Below are 24,341 nucleotides of genomic sequence, written 5' to 3'. Positions count from 1 at the left end.
TCATATGCGGGGCCTAGAGACATATGCTGCGGATACGCACACGCACATGCACACACACACACGCACACACTGTGGAATCACACACTCTGTATAGTTTGGATAGTTAGGTGCCTGCAGTTTAGGTTAGATAGGTAGGTGCCCCAAGTATAGGTTAGATAGGTAGGTGCCCCAAGTATAGGTTAGAGAGGTAGGTGCCCCACAGTATAGGTTAGAAAAGTGCCTGCAGTATAGATTAGATGGGTACCTGCAGTATAGATTAGATAGGTAGGTGCCCTGCAGTATAGATTAGATAGTTGCCCCACAGTATAGATTAGATAGTTGCCCCACAGTATAGATTAGATAGGTGCCTGCAGTATAGATTAGATAGCTGCCAGCCTGCAGTACATGTTAGATGGGAAGGTGGCTGCAGCGGTGGGGAGAGCGGGCATAGTTGTTAAAAACTCACGTGTCTTCCTCCGATGCTGACAGCTTCTATCTCTTTCCTGTTCTGGCATCTGTGTATTGGTAACAGCGCCCCCTGGGATGACCGCATGTCACCACAGGGGGCGCTGTTACCAATACACAGATGCCGGGACAGGAAAGAGAATGAAGCTGTGAGCATCGGAGGAAGAAACGTGAGTATTTAACTATTTTGCCCGCTCTCCCCACCGCTGCAGAGAGTGTGGGGCCTGGGGCGATTGCCCCACTTGCCACCCCCAAAGGCCGGCTCTGGGGCAGCTAGCTCAGAGTTTTTGTATTCTGTGTATTTTTATATTGTCTTCAACATGCGATTAATATGTCAAACCGTGTCTTTTGAACCAAAGAACCCAAAAGAAATAACGGGTTTCGTGTGTCTTTTTAATTAGCAGAAAAAGAGTATATAATTTTTTTGCTGAATGCTTTTATTTTATTTTTTTTGGTAGGTCCTGTGTTTCTGCCCAGTCTTCACCAGCCACAATGGCAAAATCCTCCAAGAAGAGCAAATTTCATTTCTCCAGATTGAAGATGCTCCTTAGCCAAGATGAGAAGGAACCAAATAAAAAGGGGGATTTGCAGAATTTCCTCACATCTCTTGCGTGACTTGATAAACATACACTTGTTTTTGATTTCTTTTGCTTCAGTGGAAATTTTAAACCATTTTCTAGTGGACCATGAGGGATAACTGCTGTTTTGTGAAAAAACGAATCAAATGCAATCTTGTGGATGGATTAATAAATGAATGTAGGATGTAATATTCAGTCTTTAAATCTGAAAAAAAAAATTTTTTTATCTGAAGTGGATCAAGTTGTGCTACATGATTAAAATGAAATATTTAACAATGAATATGAAAACAAATGCTCTTAGAGTATACATATATTTTACTTATAGCAACCTCTTAATAATTTGAGCTGTAGTTGCTGTGTGAAACAATTTATTTTTCCACCTTCATGCACAAAGTCCCAAGTTTGCAGTATAAACTTTTAATGGACCTACCTGTGAATATCTCAAAATCACCTTGGTGTAGCTTAACAATATATGTGCACAAGTATATACAGGTTATAATAAGCACATTTAATCAGGGTGGAAAGAGTACTATAGATTTTAAGATGCCTGCATATATCTCTGTTCACTTCATGCTGCAGCAGCCTCTGGGGGACAAACTTAAAACGCATAAATTGCTCAACAGATCACTGCCAGGTTTTTACAGCTGTAGATCATAGAAATGAGCAAGCAGGGGGACTCATGCTCACTCATCTCCTTCTGTTTTGGCAATCCTGATGAGTGAAAGCAGAAATCACAGTTGTGGGAGAGGGGAAACGCAGCACTTGCAGGTACAGAAAAGGGTGATCAGACATTATTGCCCAACCAGATTTAAAGGGGCACTATGATGAAAAATTTTAAAGGGAAGGTCCACGCAAAATAAAAAAAAATGAGTTTCACTTACCTGGGGCTTCTACCAGCCCCATGCAGCCATCCTGTGCCCTCGTAGTCACTCACTGCTGCTCCAGTCCCCCGCTGGCAGCTTGCTGACCTCGGAGGTCGGCGGGACGCATTGCGTACATTTTTACGCATTCCCGTTAGTGCAGGAACATTAACACATACATTTTTACGCGTTAGTGGTACCATGCATAAAAATTTACGCATGGCACCACTAACTCGTAAAAATGTATGTGTTAATGTTCCTGCACTAACGGGAATGTGTAAAAATGTATGCAATGCGGCCCGCCGACCTCCGAGGTCGGCAAGCTGCCAGCGGGGGACCGGAGCAGCAGTTAGTGACTAAGAGGGCACAGGATGGCTGCATGGGGCTGGTAGAAGCCCCAGGTAAGTGAAACTCATTTTTTTTTTATTTTGCGTGGACCTTCCCTTTAAAATATGTGCAAACCAATAAGAAGTGCATTTTTCCCAGAGTAAAATGAGCCATAAATTAATTTTCTCTTATGTTGCTGTCACTTATAGTAGGTAGTAGAAATCTGACAGAAGGTTTTGGACTAGTCCATCTCTTCATGAGGGAGATTCTCAGGGATTTATTTATTTTGAAAAGCACTTAGTGAATGGCTGTCCAACTGCCAAAAAAAAACTGTGTAGCGAGCAGGGAAGTTGGCCAGCATCATTGTTTAAATGCTTTATAGGGAATATCTTTATAAAGCATAAAAGCCTTGCTGAGAATCCCCTATAAGTATTGCATGAGACGTTCTAATAAATATGTATCTCAGTGATGTAAGCAGAAATTTGAGGCAGAATTTCTTTACAAAAGCTGCTGTCTTAACCAGTATGGTGTCACTCCCTTCCTATGGGTAAGCAGCTCTGCTGACTCTTCTCTTCTGCTGTCACCCATCTACATAATGTGCAGTCAGTACGGTCATACCTCCGCAGGATTCAACATTTGTGACTTTCTAAACCTCCAAACTGAGGTAAGACTCTTTCTTATTCATTATATGTTACTATAACGTTTACATTTTGGGTTGCCTCCTCCCACCCACTTACTCCATGTGAGCGTGATGATGGTTATTCAAGAAGAGGAACTGTACACACAGCAGTTTCATAAAGAGTCCTATGAGGTTAAAAGCCTGTTAATATTGTTGTCTTTCTGATGGATTTAGGAATTTAGAATGTGTGGTTGATCCATTTCTGCACCCATTATACTTTGCTGGACTGTAAAAATGTAACCATTTGCATTTACTTTTTTACTACCTAAAGCAATGACAGGCATTATCAGGAGGATGCCCGAAGAGCTGCCTTTCATTACTCCTAATTAGAGATGTCGCGAACCTCCGATATTCGGTTCGCGAACTTCCGCGGAAGGTGCGGTTCGCGCAAACTTTCGCAAACCGCAATAGACTTCAATGGGGAGGCGAACTTAAAAATTTAGAAAAATTTCTGCTGACTGGAAAAATGATAGAAAAGATGTTTCAAGGGGTCTAATACCTGGAGGAAGACATGGTTGAGTAAAATACACATCAAAATTCCCAGAAAAAAAATCTGTATTTACTACAAAGCAGTGTTTTAAGGTCAGAAATCTCATTGAATGTTCAATTGCAGGCCTACACTGCTTTATGACATCAGGAATCCCTCACCTCTCCGTCCCTCTCCTCACCTCTCCCTCCTTCTGAAGGGAGGAGGATCTCATCTTCCAGGAAATTGTAGTATTTCAAAAGCCTGCTTACATACCATGGCTGGGAATTGAACCCAGGCTGGGCGGGGAATTGAACCCAGGTCGCAGTGTGTGGTAGGCAACTCACTTAACCACTATACCACCAACAACACTACATGCTGAAGCCAGCCTAGCATGTACCATTATGATCAATCCAAAAGAAAAATTAGCTTGCTTAACGATTTGTAGCATGTCAAAAGCCAACTCACATTGGCTGGGAATTGAACCCAGGCTGGGCTGGGAATTGAACCCAGGCTGGGCTGGGAATTGAACCCAGGACTCAGTGTGTGGTAGATAACTGACTTAACCACTATACCACCAACACTACATGCTGAAGCCAGCCTAGCATGTACCATTATGATCAATCCAAGAGAAAAATTAGCTTGCTTAAGGATTTGTAGCATGAAAAGCCAACTCACATTGGCTGGGAATTGAACTCAGGCTGGGCTGGGAATTGAACCCAGGTCTCAGTGTGTGGTAGGTAATTCACTTAACCACTATACCACCAACAACACTACATGCTGAAGCCAGTCTAGCATGTACCATTATGATATATCAAAGAGAAAAATTAGCTTGCGTAATCCACGCAATTGTACTATTTCAAAAGCCAGCTTATATACCGTGGCTGGGAATTGAACCCAGGTCTCAGAGTGTGGTAGGTAACTCACTTAACCACTATACCACCAGCAACACTATAAACTATAGACAGAGGTGCCGAGTGTTGTTTGTTTTGCTAGATGCTGTAACTCCTTTTTCTAGTGGCTGAGGAAGCGGGCACTGACCCGTGAAACGCGTTGCTTTGTTTTATCTGGAGTTCGTTAATAAATAGACTGAATGTACAGTCGTGTTGTGTCTGCTTGGAGGAGGTAAGTCCACCACTGCCTCCTCTAATTACCAAAAATGTTTGGCTTTTAAGCTCCTTTAAAACCCCTTTTATCCTTTTGGCGCCTCTGTTCTCTCCTATATAATATTGTATCCACCCTGGGTGGAGGGTTGTGACCCTTTTCTACTATCTACAGAGAGCGACTTCTTATTCCTGAGTGGGGTCAGGATAATCTAATCTCCCCACCTGCCTTTACAGTGGTTGCCTATTGGTGACCCATGCTTGTGAGTATAACAACTATTACTCTTTGTCATTATCCCCTTTGTCAATACATACTACACTATTGGGGCTCTTGGTGTTCCTCTGTTTACCAGCAACACTACATGCTGAAGCCAGCCTAGCATGTACCATTGTGATATACCCAAGAGAAAAATGAGCTCTCTCTCTCTAGGGCTTGATGCCATTGAAGTGAATTTTCAGCTTAAAACCATCACCAGATACCGGCAGAATTTCACAGGCATTTTCAGAATTCCGCCAGATTGAAAAAGCAATTCCATTCCGACCAAACGGAACAGAATGACCAATTTCTGCCTAAAATTGCGGAAAATACAATTCCGCGGAAAGCGGTGACCATCCCTACTAGAGAGAGAGAGAGATGAATCTACCTGGCTATCTGGGGTTTTATTCAGACAACTATTGAACACAAAAGGCCAGACCAGGCCATGCCTGGGTGGGCTTGAACCACCAACCTTGCAGTTAACAGCCAAACGCACTAACCAATTGTGCCACACAGACTGTGTACCACAAAGACTGTGCATGCAGTTGCTGTTGAATGATTTTATGGGGATGTATGTGTGGAGGGATGAAGCAAGTCTGCTCCAAGAAGTTTCAGCATGTAGTGTTGGTGGTATAATGGTTAGGATAGCAGCCTACAGAGCGGTAGGCCTGGGTTCAATTCCCAGCCAATGTGAGTTGGCTTTTGACATGCTACAAATCGTTAAGCAAGCTAATTTTTCTCTTGGATTGATCATAATGGTACATGCTAGACTGGCTTCAGCATGTAGTGTTGGTGGTATAGTGGTTAAGTCAGTTACCTACCACACACTGAGACTGAGGGTTCAATTCCCAGCCATTGTGAGTTGGCTTTTGACATGCTACAAATCGTTAAGCAAGCTAATTTTTCTCTTGGATTGATCATAATGGTACATGCTAGGTTGGCTTCAGCATGTAGTGTTGTTGGTGGTATAGTGGTTAAGTGAGTTACCTACCACACACTGCAACCTGGGTTCAATTCCCAGCCACGGTATGTAAGCTGGCTTTTGAAATACTACAATTCCCTGGAAAATGAGGCCCTCCTCCCTCCGGGAGGAGGGAGTTAGGGAGGAGGGAGAGAGAAGGGTAATATAAGGAATAACAATCAGCTAGGAACAAGCCTACAAGAGCCTAACTAAACTCTCCCTAGCAGAGTCTGTCAGCAGCTGTCCCTTAACTAATTACTGTAGGCAGACGAGTGAGTAAAACGACAGGTGAACCTTGCCTTTTATAAGGGGGGGGGGGGCTCCAAGAGTGAGTGTAGTCTGATTGGTGACAATGTGCCTGCTGACTGTGATGTAGAGGGTCATAGGTCTGCTCAATGGAGCATTATGGGGTGAATCGAACTACCGCAAAAGTTTGCCTTCGCCGGCGAACACAAACCACCTAAAGTTCGCCTGGAACCGTTCGCGGCCGAACAGTTCGGGACATCTCTACTCCTAATCATGTACTGACAAAAGTACAGGTCAATTAGCCCTGCAGTTGCCAAAGCTGTGCTGTGAATGTGACCTAAATAAATGTCTGTGCTCTCAGTCATAATGCTTTCAGACACTGACAGCGTGCATAATTTTATTTTAAACCCATCAGTAACCAAATGGCAAAAGTAAATCTGTAGAAATAAAATCTTAAAAGACAACTGTAATGAGAGGTATATGGAAGCTGCTATATTTATTTCATTTTAAACAATACCAGTTGCCTGGCAGCTCTACCGATTCTCTGCCTCTAATACTTTTAGCTGTAGACCCTGAATAAGAAATAATGCAGCATATCCGTTATTTCTGACATTATTGTCAAATCTGACAAGATTAGCTGCATGCTTGTTTCTGGTGTGTTTCAGACACTGCTGCAGCTACATAGACCATCAGGCCTGCCAGGCAACTGGTATTGTTTAAAAGGGGAAAAAAATATGGCAGCCTCCATATCCCTCTCATTACAGTTGTCCTTTAAGAAAACGACATTTTGTAGTAGAACTTGTAGCAAAACTTTTTAGTGTGAATTTGCAAAAAAAAATAAATGATCACAATAGGTTATAATTTCACTTTGATTTTTTGTATTTTTACATACAGAATTTTCTCATTTGGTTGGTTTGAGCATGCTCAGTTATCCTTTTACTATTTGTGTGAAAAAAAACATTTGTGCCTTACACAAAAATAATTATGTGTAACAGAATTAGATGATGAAATCCTGTGTTTTCAGAATTTTAACATTTAACTCGAAATAGTGAAATACTGATGTAAAAGTTGAAATTTGGAATCCTAGGAAATCTGTATGCACATTCTCAATTGCCATGTCACAATGATGGAAATATTGCATTCAAATCAGTTATTCTAATATTGACAACCAAAAACTACTATGCTTTCCATACTTGGAGATCATTCTTAAATATGTAATTGTATAAAGAGGTATTTCAATATCCAAAACATCTTGACTTTCTGGTTTCTCATGTTATAAAGAATTATGTCACAAGGGTATCTATATAGTAGAATTCTTTATAGCGAAATTCAAGGGACTTGTAACGATTGGTGTCAGCACACAGAGGATCTCTGATTATTGGTGATCTGCAATATCACCAATAATACAGATGCTATACCCGAATATGTGTGATCTGCAGAATCACCAATAATACCAGTATAGCTCACACAGGACACCTAATGAGGTAAAGTGTTTGGTGCAACAGTAAGAAAGGTTATCTCCCGAGGAGCGGGAGATACAGACACTACTGCAGCCAAGGATTCCCTGATGGATTGGGAATCAGACTGTACTGCAGCCAATGGACTCCTATGGGGTAGAGCCCCCTGACTGAACTGCAAGAAGGACTACCTGAGGAGCAGGTAGCCCTTGCAGCTAATTGACACCTGGAGGGTTAGTGTCACTAGTAGTACAGTAAGACTGATCACTCGAGGGATGAGTGACAGCCAGAAGGGTCAGACAGGCCAGGTCAGCAACACACGAGCAGATAAGGTACAGAGACAGAAGGCTGATTCGGTAACCGGGTACAGGCAAGGTTGGCAACTGGTAGACAGATGGGCGGAGGTACTGAATCAGAAAGCAAGAGAGAGGTCAAAAGAGCCAGAGGTCATAACAAATATCAATAAGCACAATCCTAGTCTGAGGTGTGAGGTCCTTGGTCTCGACACCCGGGAACTAGTCTGAAGTATAACACAGTATCCTATGCTAGGGTGTGAGGTCCTTGGTCTCAACACCCCGGAACTGGTCTAAGGTATAACACAGTAATGACACAGTAATCCTATACTTGGGTGTGAGGTCCTTGGTCTCAACACCCCGGAACTGATCTAAAGTATAATACAGTAATGACACAGTAATCCTATACTTGGGTGTGAGGTCCTTGGTCTCAACACCTCGGAACTGGTCTAAAGTATAACACAGTAAACTTCAAGAGCGGAATCTGGCTAAGTGTGAATTCCCAGTTCCAACTGTTTCTAACACACTGTAGGATCTGACTGAGGTCTGAGTGCTCACACGTAAGTATTCGCAACGTCAGACAACCGGCAACTGCCAACCAAGTACTATATATACTCACAGCGCTTCGCAGCGCCGCCTCAGCCAATCAGAAGTCCAGCCGGGATCAGCTGATCTGCCTCATCAGCTGATACCCCGCCTGCTGGCATAAAGGTCCTGTCTTCTGGTGCGCGCGTGCGTAGCTCTCCATCTGTGTGCACTAGAAGGCCCAGGCAAACTAGACACATGTTGCTGCGCGGAAACCGCCGGTCTGAACGCGGAGATAGCCGTCCTGCCGCTAGACCGCGCGGCGGCATCTCCGCTATACATTACAGGACTGGGCCAAGTAGTGTACTATATCAGAAATTGTCATACTCAAGCACATAGTATACTGTAGTATTGTATCTTAATTCAGTAAGTAATTAAGAGTCATTTTTTCTTTACCATGCTTCAGCACAAACATTGTCTAATCTAGATCACAATAAACAGTGTTCAATATAAAGGGCTTTGCATGCAATAGTTACCCAACCGCTTGCACAGGAAACATAGATCTCATCAGTTAGGCTAGTTTCCCACCAAGACGTTTATGGGGACGTTATGGTCGCATAACGTGCCCCTAACGCAACGCATGGTGGTGTTGAAGTTGAACGTCAGATTGAGCTGCGTTATGCAGCTCTCAAAGCAGCCGCTCCAGGTTAGTGATAGGAAGTCTGGATCTTTTTAAGGATTCGGATCATTTGAATTGGATCATTGAAAAGATCTGGATCTTTGAACCGAATCATTTGAATCATTTTACTGGGGAAGCAGACTGGGTGAAATGACTAGCAGGACAGGACTTTCCCTGCACTGTACATTCTGTATGTTCCTGTTTCTTCCAGACAGACATCCACTGTGAACCGAATCTTTCATTGTGATGATCCGGATGATTCGACTTACAAAAAAGATCCGGATCAAATGAACGATTCGTTGATGATCCAGACAACACTATGAATCCCACCATGAGTCACCACAATGCAGTGAATATTAATTAGCCATGTGGCTGGCCGCTGAGGAGGAGGGGAGACCTCCTCCTCCAACATTACTGAGCATGTGCGAACAGTCTAACGTCGCTTAGCCGAGTATAACTTACAGCATGCAGCACTTTGTTTAAACGTGCTGCGTTACTGTGTAATGCAACGGGGGGACTGTGAACAGCACATTGATTTTACAGTGCTGTGAGTTAGGCTGCGTTACTGGCTGCTGTAACGTGGGACTTTAACGTCTCACTGTGAAACCAGCCTTAATGCTGGTAAGAGTAGCTGGATGATACTATAGTATTGAAGCCAAGCACTAGCAAGTGCTGTACATACATGCAAAAGCAAGTAACAGATGATAGGTAATTCCCACAGTAATCAGGCAGCAGCTTACACAGAGAGCATAGGTTTCACCAGCTGATGCAGCTTGCCGTCTAGCCCATGCATCGGTTGCTGCTTTTAGGGTAACCCACGTGGGCCCAGAGTAGTGTGCAGACAGCAAGCAGGATACAAGTGGCTACTAGCTCGCCCACTGGTGACAGCTCATGGTTCTGAATGTTGCATTAAAGAGGAACTCCAGTGAAAATAATGTAATAAAAAAAGTGCTTCATTTTTACAATAATTATGTATAAATGATTTAGTCAGTGTTTGCTCATTGTAAAATCTTTCCTCTCCCCGATTTACATTCTGACATTTATTACATGGTGACATTTTTACTGTGGGCAGTTTATGTAGCTGCTGCTAGCTGTTTTGGCTGTTGGAGACAGCTGTAAACAGCTAATTCCTGTCTGTGAACCTTGTTACATTGTAACAAACTGCCAAAAGTACCGCGGTCCCAGAGCTTCTTGTGGGAGGGGTTTCAGCACAAAATCAGTCATACAGCGCCCCGTGATGGTCTGTTTGTGAAAAACAATATATTTCTCATGTAAAAGGGGGTATCAGCTACTGACTGGGATAAAGTTCAATTCTTGGTTGGAGTTTCTCTTTAAGCAATACTTTCCACTATAGCGAATACACACAAACGAGAATATAAACCATGTGCCATATAAGATGTATGCATAATACAGGAAGTCTCTAAGATACAAATAATCAATGATGTCCCAACCCAGTGTGTAAAATGCAGAGTGCAGTGCAGTGCAGCAGAGGCTGTGCTTACACCTCTGCCAGAGTCCAGTGCAGCCCTTCCACCTGTCCACTCACCACATGGACTAGAGCCCAGCACATCCTACCGCATGGGGAGAATGAGGTGTCAGTACTAAAGGAAGCAGGAGACAGGATGGTTGCACAGGTACAGCACTGGACTTAGGCGAGGAGGTTAGTGACATGACAGAAGGAAGCAGAGGTGGCACGGGGACTGAAGGAGGTACAAGAACACAGAAGGAGGCACAAAGGTGAACACAAGGATGCACAAGGGGGAAGAGGTGGGACAGTGGAGGCTGTCTGTTACTTACACTATCCAGACATTGTGATGTCTCCCGGGACTGGTTGTGCTGCTGCTCTTTAGGATACTGATCTTCCAGCTGCTCTACACACGTAGCAGAAGCAGGTGACCAAACACCCCCAGGGATGGGGCTTTGTTCAGGGCAGGGCTTCATCTGCGGCAGGGCTTAATTAAGGGGCATGGCGCCCCCCAGAATTGTGGCACTCCAAACAGTTTCCTGGAATGCCTTTGGTTAAAAACCGCGCTGCGTAGCATAATAAGCGCAACTTGCAGTTGCCTAAGTAATGGAAAAATTTGCTAGGGTAATTCACATTCCTGTAATTACACAACACCTCTGCAAAGAAAACGTAACAAGTTGGCAACTAACCACTTTACCCCCGCCCGTATGAATTTCTCCGTCCCTTTTTCCATCCTTTAACCCCCAGGGACGGAGAAATCCATACTTTTTCGCGCTCCCGCCGCTGCCCGCGCTCCCGCTCGTAAACACGCCGCCGGCCGCTCGGAAACACGCCGCCGCCCGCTCGCCCGGAGATCAATGAACGGGAAAATCCATTCCCGTTCGTTGATCTAAGCCCCGCAATGATCCGCTGCTCTCCGATGAGCAGCGTGATCATTGTGAAAAAAAAAACACATAACCAGCCTCCTTGTACTTCCTCCAAGCCTCCGGAAGGACGCTTGGAGGTCGCATTAAACAAAAAGTTACTGTTGCCATCTTGTGGCCAAATAGTAAAACTACACCCTAAACATTTTTCACATACAAATGAATTACTTATACACAAAAAAATAACTCATTACCTCCCACACTCCCCATTTTTTTTTTTTTTTTTGTAATTAAAAAAAAAATTAAAAAATTTACAATTAAAAAAAATACATAAATAGTTACCTTAGGGACTGAATTTTTTAAATATTTATGTCAGGAGGGTACAACACTGTTACTTTATAAACTATGGGCTTGTAATTAGTAGAAGCGTAAAGAGGAGGCACTCCTTCCAGAGAATAAATGTGATGTGCCTTGGCTGTCCGTGTACCAAACGGATAGTAAGCGAAAAGTAGATGAAGCCGGCACCATCCAAATGAAGTATTATGCTCTTTTATTTCAAATTCTTCATAACAGTCAGTCACACAGATATGCGATGTTTCGGGGGGATCCCCCCTTCTCAAGCAAGTGACAGAATGAGTGTTGTCAAACATAGTACACAATTTATACATGGCCACCATATAATCAACCAATCATTGGTCCAAGTTTTTGGACCTATCACACAGTCAGAAAGGCTGTGCGGACCTGATGGGAGACTAGAGGATAGGAAGGGAACCAATGGAGGCATAGATAGACTCACCCACGTGTCAGCACCTCAGTAAGCCGAGTCACGCCGTGGCCATGTATAAATTGTGTACTATGTTTGACAACACTCATTCTGTCACTTGCTTGAGAAAGGGGGATCCCCCCGAAACGTCGCATATCTGTGTGACTGACTGTTATGAAGAATTTGAAATAAAAGAGCATAATACTTCATTTGGATGGTGCCGGCTTCATCTACTATGGGCTTGTAATTAGGGATGGACGCAAAACTGAAAAAAATGCACATTTATTTCCAAATAAAATATTGGCGGCAAACATTGTGATAGGGACATAATTTAAGCGGTTTTATAACCGGGACAAAAGGGCAAATACATTTCATGGGTTTTAATTACAGTAGCATGCATTATTTAAAAACTATAGTGGCCGAAAACTGAAAAATAATTAATTTTTTCCCACATTTTTCCTATTTTCCCATTAAAACACATTTAGAATAAAATAATTCTTGGCATAATGTCCCACCTAAAGAAAGCCTAATTGGTGGCGGAAAAAACAAGATATAGTTCATTTCATTGTGATAAGTAATGATAAAGTTATAGACGAATGAATGGAAGGAGCGCTGAAAGGTGAAAATTGCTCTGGTGCTCAGGGGGTAAAACCCCTCAGTGGTGAAGTGGTTAATCATCATCTATCATTAAAAATATCATTTAAAAACATTTTTCCTTTCATAACTTATTTTCTAGAAAACTACAAGGTCTTTAATTTTTTCTCCCCTTTTGCTCCCAGTAGTCTCCCTAACATACCTTGCAAATTTTGTGATTCTAGCATGTATGAGGTTGTGTAGCGTTCCCTGTAACAGCAGGAATGTAACACAACGGAAAGGGGGGAAGCAGCACCGCATGCTATCCGTACGTTGCCTCGCATACAGTGAAGCATACAGGCAATGAACTGTATGCTGTCACTGTTTATGTGCCTGTTTTGCAATACTGCACGCCGTTCTACCGCAATGCACCCGCCAAATTGTGAATATGTGCAGTGCAGCAAGCCATGTTACAAAGCCACTGTGAACTTAGTGTCACCTAGTGTTGGGCGAACATCTAGATGTTCGGGTTCGGGCCGAACAGGCCGAACATGGCCGCGATGTTCGGGTTTTCGACCCGAACTCCGAACATAATGGAAGTCAATGGGGACCCGAACTTTTGTGCTTTGTAAAGCCTCCTTACATGCTACATACCCCAAATTTACAGGGTATGTGCACCTTGGGAGTGGGTACAAGAGGAAAAAAAATTTAGCAAAAAGAGCTTATAGTTTTTGAGAAAATCGATTTTAAAGTTTCAAAGGGAAAACTGTCTTTTAAATGCGGGAAATGTCTGTTTTCTTTGCACAGGTAACATGCTTTTTGTCGGCATGCAGTCATAAATGTAATACATATAAGAGGTTCCAGGAAAAGGGACCGGTAACGCTAACCCAGCAGCAGCACACGTGATGGAACAGGAGGAGGGTGGCGCAGGAGGAGAAGGCCACGCTTTGAGACACAACAACCCAGGCCTTGCATGAGGACAAGAAGCGTGCGGATAGCAATTTGCATTGCTGCGATTTATGTACGTCACCATCACTACCATTGAAATAGCCCAAATAAACAGGTTTTTGTGACCCTAGGCTATGACCTCTTTGGCCTAGGGGCCCGAAACTCACCAGTCATGTTCCCCCTAAGGGTCCCTACAATGCTAGAAAATTTGCCACTGCTGAGTAATTGCCCTTTGAAAAGATGTGAGATTTTGGAACTGTAAATAGGAGGCCCAATGAAAGCGTATGGGTGATTTTACCAAATTTGGAGCCCTGTAACTCTGGTTTGCAGAGATGTAGGGAACCCATCTTTGGAGCCCAAGTCTAACAATATGTCTTCTACCTGCATGAGACATTTCGTGAGATTCAGACGTTGCTAACGGCCATTGCTGCGATTTATGTACGTCAGACTCGCCACCATTGAAATTGCCCAAATAAACAGGTTTTGTGACCCTAGGCTATGACCTCTTCGGCCTAGGACTGCATTGAACGCGACCCACGCATTGTGCGCATTCTGGACAACACCAATTACTGGGTTTATACCCTTCTGGATCCACGGTACAAACACAATGTTCCAAAACTGCTTGAAGAAAGAGCCAGACAGGTCAAATTGGAAGAATACCAGCAGGCCCTTGTGGAGACTTTAGAGAGGAGATTGACATCCTACCCCTCCTCTAGCCAGTTGTACGCCGACAGACTGACTTCCGCAAACCCAGGACGACCAGGAGGGCAGCAAACAACACAAGCCGCAGCTAGTGCCCAAAAGGGAATGGTATCGGCAGTGTCCTTGGAGTGGGAAAATTTTCTGACACCCATGCAGCAGCACACAGAACAGCAAGCGTGCAGATCCACCTCCAACACCGATCGCCTGGAGAAGATGGTCAAGGACTACATGTCAGATGGCGTAGCTGTGTTGAACAATCCATCTGCACCCTTCAACTATTGGGTATCGAAGCTAGACACCTGGCACAAACTGGCAATGTACGCAATAGAGGTGCTGGCTTGCCCGGCAGCCAGCGTTATGTCGGAACGCTGTTTCAGTGCTGCCGGAGGCATCGTCACAGATCGGCGGCGTATCTGCCTCTCCACAGAAAATGTAGACCGTCTGACTCAAATTAAAATGAATCAATCCTGGATTGGAAACGACTACGCAACACTGCCGGACCCCAACCAAGTAACATGAACAATGAACATCTGTGATGGGTTAGCGTTTCCGGTCCCTGTTTATTGAACCTCTCATCTGTATTACATTTATGACTGCATGGCGACAAAATGCAAATTGCTATCCGCACGCTTCTTGTCCTCATGCAAGGCCTGGGTTGTTGTGTCTCAAAGCGTGGCCTTCTCCTCCTGCGCCACCCTCCTCCTGTTCCATCACGTGTGCTGCTGCTGGGTTAGCGTTACCGGTCCCTTTTCCTGGAACCTCTTATATGTATTACATTTATGACTGCATGCCGACAAAAAGCATGTTACCTGTGCAAAGAAAACAGACATTTCCCGCATTTAAAAGACAGTTTTCCCTTTGAAACTTTAAAATCGATTTTCTCAAAAACTATAAGCTCTTTTTGCTAAATTTTTTTTCCTCTTGTACCCACTCCCAAGGTGCACATACCCTGTAAATTTGGGGTATGTAGCATATATGGAGGCTTTACAAAGCACGAAAGTTCGGGTCCCCATTGACTTCCATTATGTTCGGAGTTCGGCCATGTTCGGCCCGAACCCGAACATCTAGATGTTCGCCCAACACTACACGTGACCCGTTCGGCCAATCACAGCGCTAGCCGAACGTTCGGGTAACGTTCGGCCATGCGCTCTTAGTTCGGCCATATGGCCGAACAGTTTGGCCGAACACCATCAGGTGTTCGGCCGAACCCGAACATCACCTGAACAGGGTGATGTTCTGCAGAACCCGAACAGTGGCGAACACTGTTCGCCCAACACTAGTGTCACCACAAAATTTAGCACCATTGACTTCAGTGCACGTAACAAAACTGTTTTGCTGAAAATTGATAAATTGAAAATAATTTGTCAAGACTGCCAGAGGCGCTCTTGTCCTCTGCTCTCGATAGTTCGTTTTGGTATACATGTAATACGATTTCCTAAAGCTTAATCTTTTGTATGGTAAAGCTAACTCACACAGAATTCATATGTGCCAGCAAATGTACATAACACATAAATAACAGTGAAAAAAAAGGTTACTGGCATGCATACGTTTCTCTGCACTGTGGGCGATTTCAGAATTTGTCGTTACTGCAGAGCAGATTATCTTGATTTTTCAGATATTTATTCTGTTTCTTCCTATTGCTTCAATTTATGCTATGGCCATACAGACAGAACCAGCAATTCTCTTCTGTCCTAATATGAACAACTAAACCCAGCAACACCGCTCAACAATTGCCATCAACAAAACAGGATTTTTGCTCTCAACTCAAAGACTTTAACACACTGAACTGCAGTGCAGAATACTACTGTTTTAGTTCAGAACACTGCTGCACTCTAGTGGACAGTTTGTAAACTACACCAAATATACAATCTCCAATTCCACTGTATTTTCAAGGTATGTACATTTGCTGTACAAGATAAAACTGCTGGGATACAGTAAACTAGATTTTTCCTTAAAAGAATGATGTAATCCATTTCATTCGGCTTTATCTTTTAGACTTGTAAGTAAGGTAGAATATATTTGCTATATTTATTGAAGTTCAAAAACTTCTAGTTTCTAATTACAGTAATTAAATTCAAAATGAGAATGTAAACTATAATTTTTGGGTGATTTACATATGCAAGATTTTATGTTATGCACTTATGCCATTAGAGAGTAGCGTGCATTGTGCAATCAGCGCTACCCGCTTTACAAAGGTAACGGTCACATTGCAGTGGTAACACATGTAAAGCTATCAATGAAACGTGTAGAACCCATGCACTGCGGGTTGCACTACTTAAACACTGCACACTTCTCCAATTATTATCATTAAAATTGCCCACCCAGAGTACCCCTTTAAAGAACGTTATGTGCACAGTTGGGCACCTTTTATAGAAGTTTGCAGCAATAAGTTGGACACTTTATTCTTAGCAACAACGCAAATACCAGTGAGATGAGTGTGAATAGGTTAATGAGGTAACAATCTGGAATGGCAAGTTGTAGTTCTTTAGAGTAAAAGTGATTAAGATGTGGAATGCATTGCCACAGGAAGTAGTTATGGCAAACTCTATACCTGCATTTAAAGGGGGCTTAGATGCTTTCCTTGTGTTGAAAGACATCCATGGCTACAATTACTAGGTAATGCCTAATGATGTTGATCCAGGGATTTTATCTGATTGCCATCTGGAGTCGGGAAGGAATTTTTTCCCCCTTTGGGGCTAATTGGACCATGCCTTGTAACATTTTTTCGCCTTGCTCTGGATCAACAGGGATATGTGGGGGAGCAGGCTGGTGTTGTACTTGTTTTCTGGTTGAACTTGATGGACGTATGTCTTTTTTGAACCCAAATAACTATGTAACTATGTAGTCCTGGCATACACAACCCAGAGTTCATAGCAAGGGGCATGGTATAATTCACAAATATGTCTGCTAGGTTAATTCCCCTCTATCAGTAAGATCATTGCCTACCATGAGGGCCAGAGACCAGTCCACTGTATATGGTCACACAGTGGCGGTAGAAACCATGGGCTAATGGTTCTGATGAAAGGGAGGAGGACATTTACAACCATTATAATTCACCAGCAATCAGTAGTCCTTGAAAAGTCTGAGCAGCTTACACAATCCAGATACTGCTGTCCACCAGTTTCCCATATGGGCACAACCCTTCTCCAGGAGCTGCATTCCTCCACCAGGATGATACTACTGTATTCCAGGGTCACTCCTCAGTCCAAGAGATGGTTGTTCATCACCACACTAGCTTGGAGAATGATGCCTGCTACCAGTTTTTTTTAGCACTTTGCAGGCTCTCACCATGAGGCTAATGGTGCCCATACACGGTACAGTAAAAATGTTCGCTTTTCCCATTTAATCGACCAAAACAAATCTAATGAAAGTTGAAAAAACATTTTTTCAATCAAGAAAAACTAATAATTATCCAACTTTTTTCAACAAAAAAAAAATTAGATCGGACATGTTGGAAAAATCTTTATATTCAATCTAATGGAATAATCAAACAAAATGATCTAATCATAAACAAAAAATTGTACCGTTAATGGGCACCATAAGTCTTCATGGCATGCTCACAGTCTGCTTCAGCCTCTCCCATCTTCCTCTGTAGTCTTAAAGCAACTATTCCCTATAAAGGCAGTAATACATATCGTAATAGTAGAACAATTTCTGAGGATACAATCTTTCTTTCCCCAGGTCCACCACCAGCACCCGATCTCTACTAGGAATTTCCTGATTAGAATACATTTCAAAGTTTGTGATCATGTTTATTTTTAAAAGCATTTTCAACTATGGACTTAATTGAAATGTTTAAGTTTAACCAGTTTGCATCCAGACCAAGGGCGTAACTAGACATCACTGCGCCCCCCTGCGAAACTTTGGAAGGGGCCCCCCCACCCCCCTCGCTTTCTGCAAAGGAAAGGACCAATGTGTTTTCCCCATGCAGATAAAAACACTTAGACTTAAAGGAAATGTCAGGCAATCTATGCTACCCCCAGATCTACTTAACCGGGGCTTCCTCCAGCCTCCTGCAGCCAACAAGTCCCTCGTTGCAGCTCTGCTCCCAGTACATACATACACACACAGCCGTATTATTTTACTACATGAGTGCACGTGCTGTATGGAGGAACAATAATGACATGCTGAACCACTAGCGTCGTGACGGGGGCGCGGGGGGTGTGACCCACACCAGGTGGGGTGACCCCAGCCGCTTTAGATGGGGTGCGCTGTAATGGAGGGGAGAGCCGCAGCTGCAGGGAGGGCAGCCCGACCTCTCCCAGGGCTGCTCACCGTGCTCCCCCCTCCCGACTGCAGAGAGCAATGTGCAGGGAAGCCTGTACTAAACTACTCACCTACCTGGTTCCAATCGCCGCTCACTAGCCGCCAGTCTCCTCTCTGCATAGACTGGCGGCTAGTGAGCGGCGATTAGAACCAGGTAGGTGAGTAGTTTAGTACAGGCTTCCCTGCGCATTGCTCTCTGCAGTCGGGAGGGGGGATCCCGGAGAGGAGCCCTGGGAGAGGTCAGGCTGCCCTCCCTGCGGCTGCGGCTCTCCCCTCCATTAGGGGGGGGGCACCTACCTAATACTTGGGGGCAGCTACCTATCTAACCTATACTGGGGGGCACCTACTTAATCTAACCTATACTGGGGGGCAGTTACCTATCTAACCTATTCTCGGTGGCAGCTACCTATCTAACCTATACTGGGGAAACCTACCTAATCTAACCTATAATGGGGGGCACCTACCTAATCTAACCTATACTGGGCAGCAGCTACCTAATCTAACCTATACTGGGGGGCAGCTACCTATCTAACCTATACTGGAGGTCAGCTACCTATCTAACCTATACTGGGGGCAGCTACCTATCTAACCTATAATGGGGGGCACCTACCTAATCTAACCTATACTGGGCAGCAGCTACCTATCTAACCTATACTGGGGGGCACCTACCTAATCTAACCTATACTGGGGGGCACCTACCTAATCTAACCTATACTGGGCAGCAGCTACCTATCTAACCTATACTGGGGGGCAGCTACCTATCTAACCTATACTGGGGACACCTACCTAATCTAATCTATACTGGGGGGCAGCTACCTATCTAACCTTTGCTGGGGGGCACCTACCTAATCTAACCTATACTGGGGGGCACCTACCTATCTAACCTATACTGGGGGGGCAGCTACCTATGTAATCTATACTGGGGCACCTACCTATCTATCCTATCTAACCTGTATTGGGGGCACCTACATACCTACCTAGCTAGCCGATACTGGTGGCAACTATACTGGCTTCTTACATTTGAGGCACCTACCCAACTAACCTATACTGGGGGCACCTACCTATCTAACCTATGCTGGGGGCAACTATTCTGGCTACCTATATTAGCCCACTGCCTACTGTTACAGTTACATTACAGTTACCCCCACCCATGTGATGTCGTGTCCACACCCATTTTTTTGCCGCTGCGCGCTTCGCTTTTTTTTTGTCGGTAAATTATCCGCACCGGGTGCCAAACACCCTAGCTACGCCACTGTGCTGAACATAAGATATAGTATTCACTGTAACTTTGGCAAAACATTCAGAATGTCACTGATTGATACTGTTATTACAGGATCTTAAGGTACATACACACATCAGGCCATAGTCTTTGGAAAATGAAAGATCACAGACCAATTTTACCCCCTTCCATGTAGTATGAGAGCCATACCTACACAGTATATTCTATTAAGCTGAACTCCGCATCAGATAGAAATCTTTGCAAGATGCTGCACACAAAGATGCTGTACACATTCAAAAGATCAGTATCTGCAAAAGATCTGTTCCTGCAAAAGATCCATTCCTGCGAAATGCATTCATAGTCTATGATATCTGCAGATCCTCATACACACCTTGTTTAGCAGACATTCATTTGCATATCTGACAATCATCTGTAGATCTGAAGATCCATCCTGGTGGATCTGATTTTCAGATGATCTGAAGATGAATGTCTGTTAAACAAGGTGTGTATGAGGATCTGCAGATATCATAGACTATGAATGCATTTTGCAGGAATGGATCTTTTGCAGGAACAGATCTTTTGCAGATACTGATCTTTTGAATGTGTACAGCATCTTAAGGCTCGTACACACGCTTGATTTCCTGGAACGACGGGTCCGTCAGACCCTCCCGCTGGGCGGGCGTTCCAGCGACAGTACAGCGTGTGTACAGTCTGTCTGCAGACTGAACAATCCGCTGCCTGACAGACTGTACATACGCTGTACTGTCGCTGGAACACCAGCCCAGCGGGAGGGTCTGACGGACCCGTCGTTCTAAGAAATCAAGCGTGTGTACGAGCCTTTAGTGTGCAGCATCTTGCAAAGATATCTATCGGATGGGGAGTTCAGCTCAATAGAATAGAGTGTGTCGGTATGGCTCTCATACTACACGGAAGGGGGTAAAATTGGTTCATTTTCCAAAGACTATGGTCTGATGTGTGTATGCACCCTTAGACTCAGTATGAGACACAAGCTCTTAATGAAGCAGGGACAGTCAGACATCAATCTTACCCATTCCACTTTGTCCATTAATTAGACACCATAAGGTCGCTAGCCTGTGTGTGATAAGTATCTAGGAATCTCTTCTGAGGGAAGGTCTACAACTTTTATTCAACTGTGACTGCTTTGTTTGTAAAGTTGTACATGAAGTCATCAGAGAATCATGCAGTGTGAGACAGATGTTTTTTACGAACCCTAGGGAGCAGGGACAGTGTACAAATTCCAAAGTGTGCATGCTTCCTTATCTGTGTGGTGGATACATGCAGTCAACATAACAATGGTACGAGAGTAGAACACATTTTCTCTCCATGCCCTTGGTTGTCAGTCTCTCAAACTTTTTCCCCCACGGGGCCCCCTGTGGCTTCTGGGCCCCCTGCGGAGGCACCCCTTGCAGGGTCTATTGTTACGCCCCTGAATTCCAGACCTTGTTTTCCCCCTATGGACCAGAGCAGGTTTTACATTTTAGCTATGTCCCTATTTAATCTGCAGTAACTTTATTCCTACTTATGAAATGAAATATATATATATATATATATATATATATATATATATATATATATATATATATATATATATATATATATATATTGTAATGATCTGCTCAGCTGGCTGCAGGTCTCTGTCTTTTCTTTGCAAGTTCCAGACCTGTTCTGCTGCTGAGGGATTTGCATACATTGGTTATGCAAATCACCTAGCTGCCTCCTTTGTAGGCTGGCGGTATAAGAAGCTATGTTTTCCCAGAGTCCTTTTCTGGTTATCCCTTCAGGGTTTGTTGAAACACTCCTAGAGTGTCAGCCATGCTATTTCTTGTCAAAGTTATCTTAGAGTAATTCTTGGGACTGCACTAGGCAGCTTTCCTAGTGCAGTTAGGTTGCTATCTGTTTGTCTGTATTGCCTCTCTGTTGCGATTGTCCTGTCGCCAACGGTGGTCATCAGGAAATCGTTCTGTCTGTCTGGGGGTGCTAACCAGAGCAGCGGTTGCTACTGGTAGCCCCTTCTGTTCATCTGTCTTGCTTGGATCGCACTAGGCTCTGGCGGTAGTGGCTGTGGATCCTTCTGATCTGCTTTCTTGGAGTATAGCTGGAGCAGCGGTTGCTACCTGCTATATCATCTGTCTGTCTTGCTTGGATCGCACTAGCCCCTAGCGGTAGCGGCTGTGGATCCTTCTGATCTGCTTTCTTGGAGTATAGCTGGAGCAGCGGTTGCTACCTGCTATCTCATCTGTCTGTCTTGCTTGGATCGCACTAGCCCCTGGCGGTAGCGGCTGTGGATCCTTCTGATCTGTGTTCCTGTTCTTGTACCCGGATCGCACTTGCTCTGACGGAAAGAGCAGTGGATCTTCCCTAGCCTGTTCCTGAACTCGGATCGCACTCGCTCTGATGGAAAGAGCAGTGGATCTTTCCTCTCTTATTCCTGTTTCCCGTTTGTCTGTCTTGTCTGATACGAACGCTTGCTTTAGGCTCATTGAGGTAACCGTTAAGCAAGCGCTCACGTTCTCTGTTTCGTGTTTGTCTGTCGGTGGTTAGTTAGGCGTGCTTGTCTCTGTTGCGCTTAACGTGCGGAGATCGCGCTGTAAACACGTTCACTGTTGCGAATGAGTGCGGTGTTCGCGTTTAGTTGGCGTTTGTTATTTTCGTTATTTTCTCATTGTCGTTTGCTGTGCCTTTGCTACTCTTGAGTTCTGTTCTGATCAGTCTTGTGTCACTTCTGGCAATCGCCTTTCTCGCGATCTCGTTCTTGCTTTTGTTTCTGCTGATGTGTGTTCACTGTCGCAGGGTCGCGACTAGATTGGTGAACACACATTCATCCTGTACCTGTGCTCTTTCTCTTTAAGGGCTGTTCAGCCCCGCATTGTCTTGATCTGTACAATTCTCATCTGGCATTTGTGGCTGTGCGGAGGCTGTGCTCGTCTGCACTCCACAGCGCCATCTGCCGGTGGGAATTGCCCTCTGCTGGTAGCCTGGGTTCTCCCAATTATACGCTTGTGGAGGGTTTTCGCTGTGTCAGTGCGCATCTTGTGCGCTGACCGCGAAAACCATTCCGCAAACGTTACATATATATATATATATATGTATATATATATATATATATATATATATATATATATACCAAAGGATGAGCAGCACAAACCAAATTTTATACAATTCTATGCAAAGCATGCACGCAGCACTGCAGGTCCCCAGACTCCATAAGAAGTATATAAATACAGAGGGGCTGCAGCACACAACAGGAAAACAGTGACAGGGGCTCTTGGTTACGCTTTAACGCGCTTAAGCTCACCAACTGCGCCAAAGTGTTCCCAATCTGGTGAGTCCTACTCTACCATGCAACAAAATGCCAGATTTTATAAGCAGTCTAGTGGGAACTAATCCAAAAACCCCAGAGTCAACTAAATGGGAGAAAAGGAAATTAAAAACATCTCACCTTTTACTAGCTACCAAATGAAGTCTCTGAACATGTGCAATCCACTCATTTATATGCTTAACTGTGCTAGAGGTGGGCGTGGCTATGCAGGCTCACAGGGGAAAATTATAAATAAATACCAAAGGATGAGCAGCACAAACCAAATTTTATGCAATTCTATGCAAAGAATGCACGCAGCACTGGAGGTCCCCAGACTCCATAAGAAATATATAAATACAGAGGGGCTGCAGCACACAACAGGAAAACAGCTTAAAGAGACTCTGAAGCGAGAATAAATCTCGCTTCAGAGCTTATATATAGCAGGGGCATGTGTGCCCCTGCTAAACCGCCGCTATCCCACAGCTAAACGGGGGTCCCTTCACCCCCAAACCCACCCCTGTAAAATCTACGACCAACTTGGTCGTAGATTTTGCTGCTGCTGGAGGCAGGGCTAACGGTTGCAGCCCTGCCTCACAGCGCGTCTATCAGCGGCGCATCGCGGCCTCTCCCCCGCCCCTCTCAGCGAAGGAAGACTGAGTAGGGTGGGGAAGAGGCTGAGATATGCGCTGACAGACGCGCGTGAGGCAGGGCTGCGGCGGTTAGCCCTGCCTCTATCAGGAAGTGATCCCCGGGACTTCTCGAGGGGATTTGGGAGGTAAAGGACCCCCGTTTAGCCGCGGGATAACGGCGTTTTAGCAGGGGCACACATGCCCCTGCTATATATAAGAGCTGAAGCGAGATTTATTCTCACTTCAGACTCTCTTTAAGCGTAAGCTCACCAACTGCGCCAAAGTGTCCCCAATCTGGTGAGACTGCTTATAAACTTTTTGGCCTCCAGAGCTTTCTGAGAGCTTGTAAAAAAGCTCCCATTGACTTTCATTAAAATCGTGGTAAAATCGCTCTATTTTACCGTGATTTTAATGAAAGTGGGAGATTTTTTTAAAAAGCTCTCAGAAAGCTCTGGAGGCCAAAACTTTAACGCATCTGTCAAAAAAGGAGTTGCTCATCTATTTTCACTTATATTCTCTGCTGTGCAAAATGTGACAGTTTCACAGAAATTATGGCAAGACAAAAATGGCCATATTCGCTCATCACTAGTCTAATGCCTTTTTTCCAGCCTTTCCTTATTATTGCACATTTTGCAAGTAAACTGAACATGTCTTTAAAGGACAACTGAACTGAGAGGAACATGGAGGCTGCTGTATTTATTTGCTTTTAAACAATACCAG

At 44.2% G+C, this 24,341-nt stretch overlaps 1 protein-coding gene across 1 annotated transcript in view; it reads left to right on the top strand.

Moving 5' to 3' along the window:
- The window catches only part of LOC137519364 (UPF0711 protein C18orf21 homolog), a 49,557-nt gene extending 48,344 nt beyond the window's left edge, over positions 1 to 1,213 (top strand). Inside the window, exon 3 of the mRNA XM_068238317.1 lies at positions 903 to 1,213. Coding sequence (XP_068094418.1) covers positions 903 to 1,059 — 157 coding nt within the window. The 3' untranslated portion in view covers positions 1,060 to 1,213. The remainder of the gene's footprint in view (positions 1 to 902) is intronic.
- The last annotated feature ends 23,128 nt before the right edge of the window (positions 1,214 to 24,341 follow it).

The sequence above is a fragment of the Hyperolius riggenbachi genome, chromosome 5 (genome assembly GCF_040937935.1).
Source record: "Hyperolius riggenbachi isolate aHypRig1 chromosome 5, aHypRig1.pri, whole genome shotgun sequence".
Taxonomy (NCBI): domain Eukaryota; kingdom Metazoa; phylum Chordata; class Amphibia; order Anura; family Hyperoliidae; genus Hyperolius; species Hyperolius riggenbachi.
This window is presented reverse-complemented; position numbering and strand designations above follow the sequence as displayed.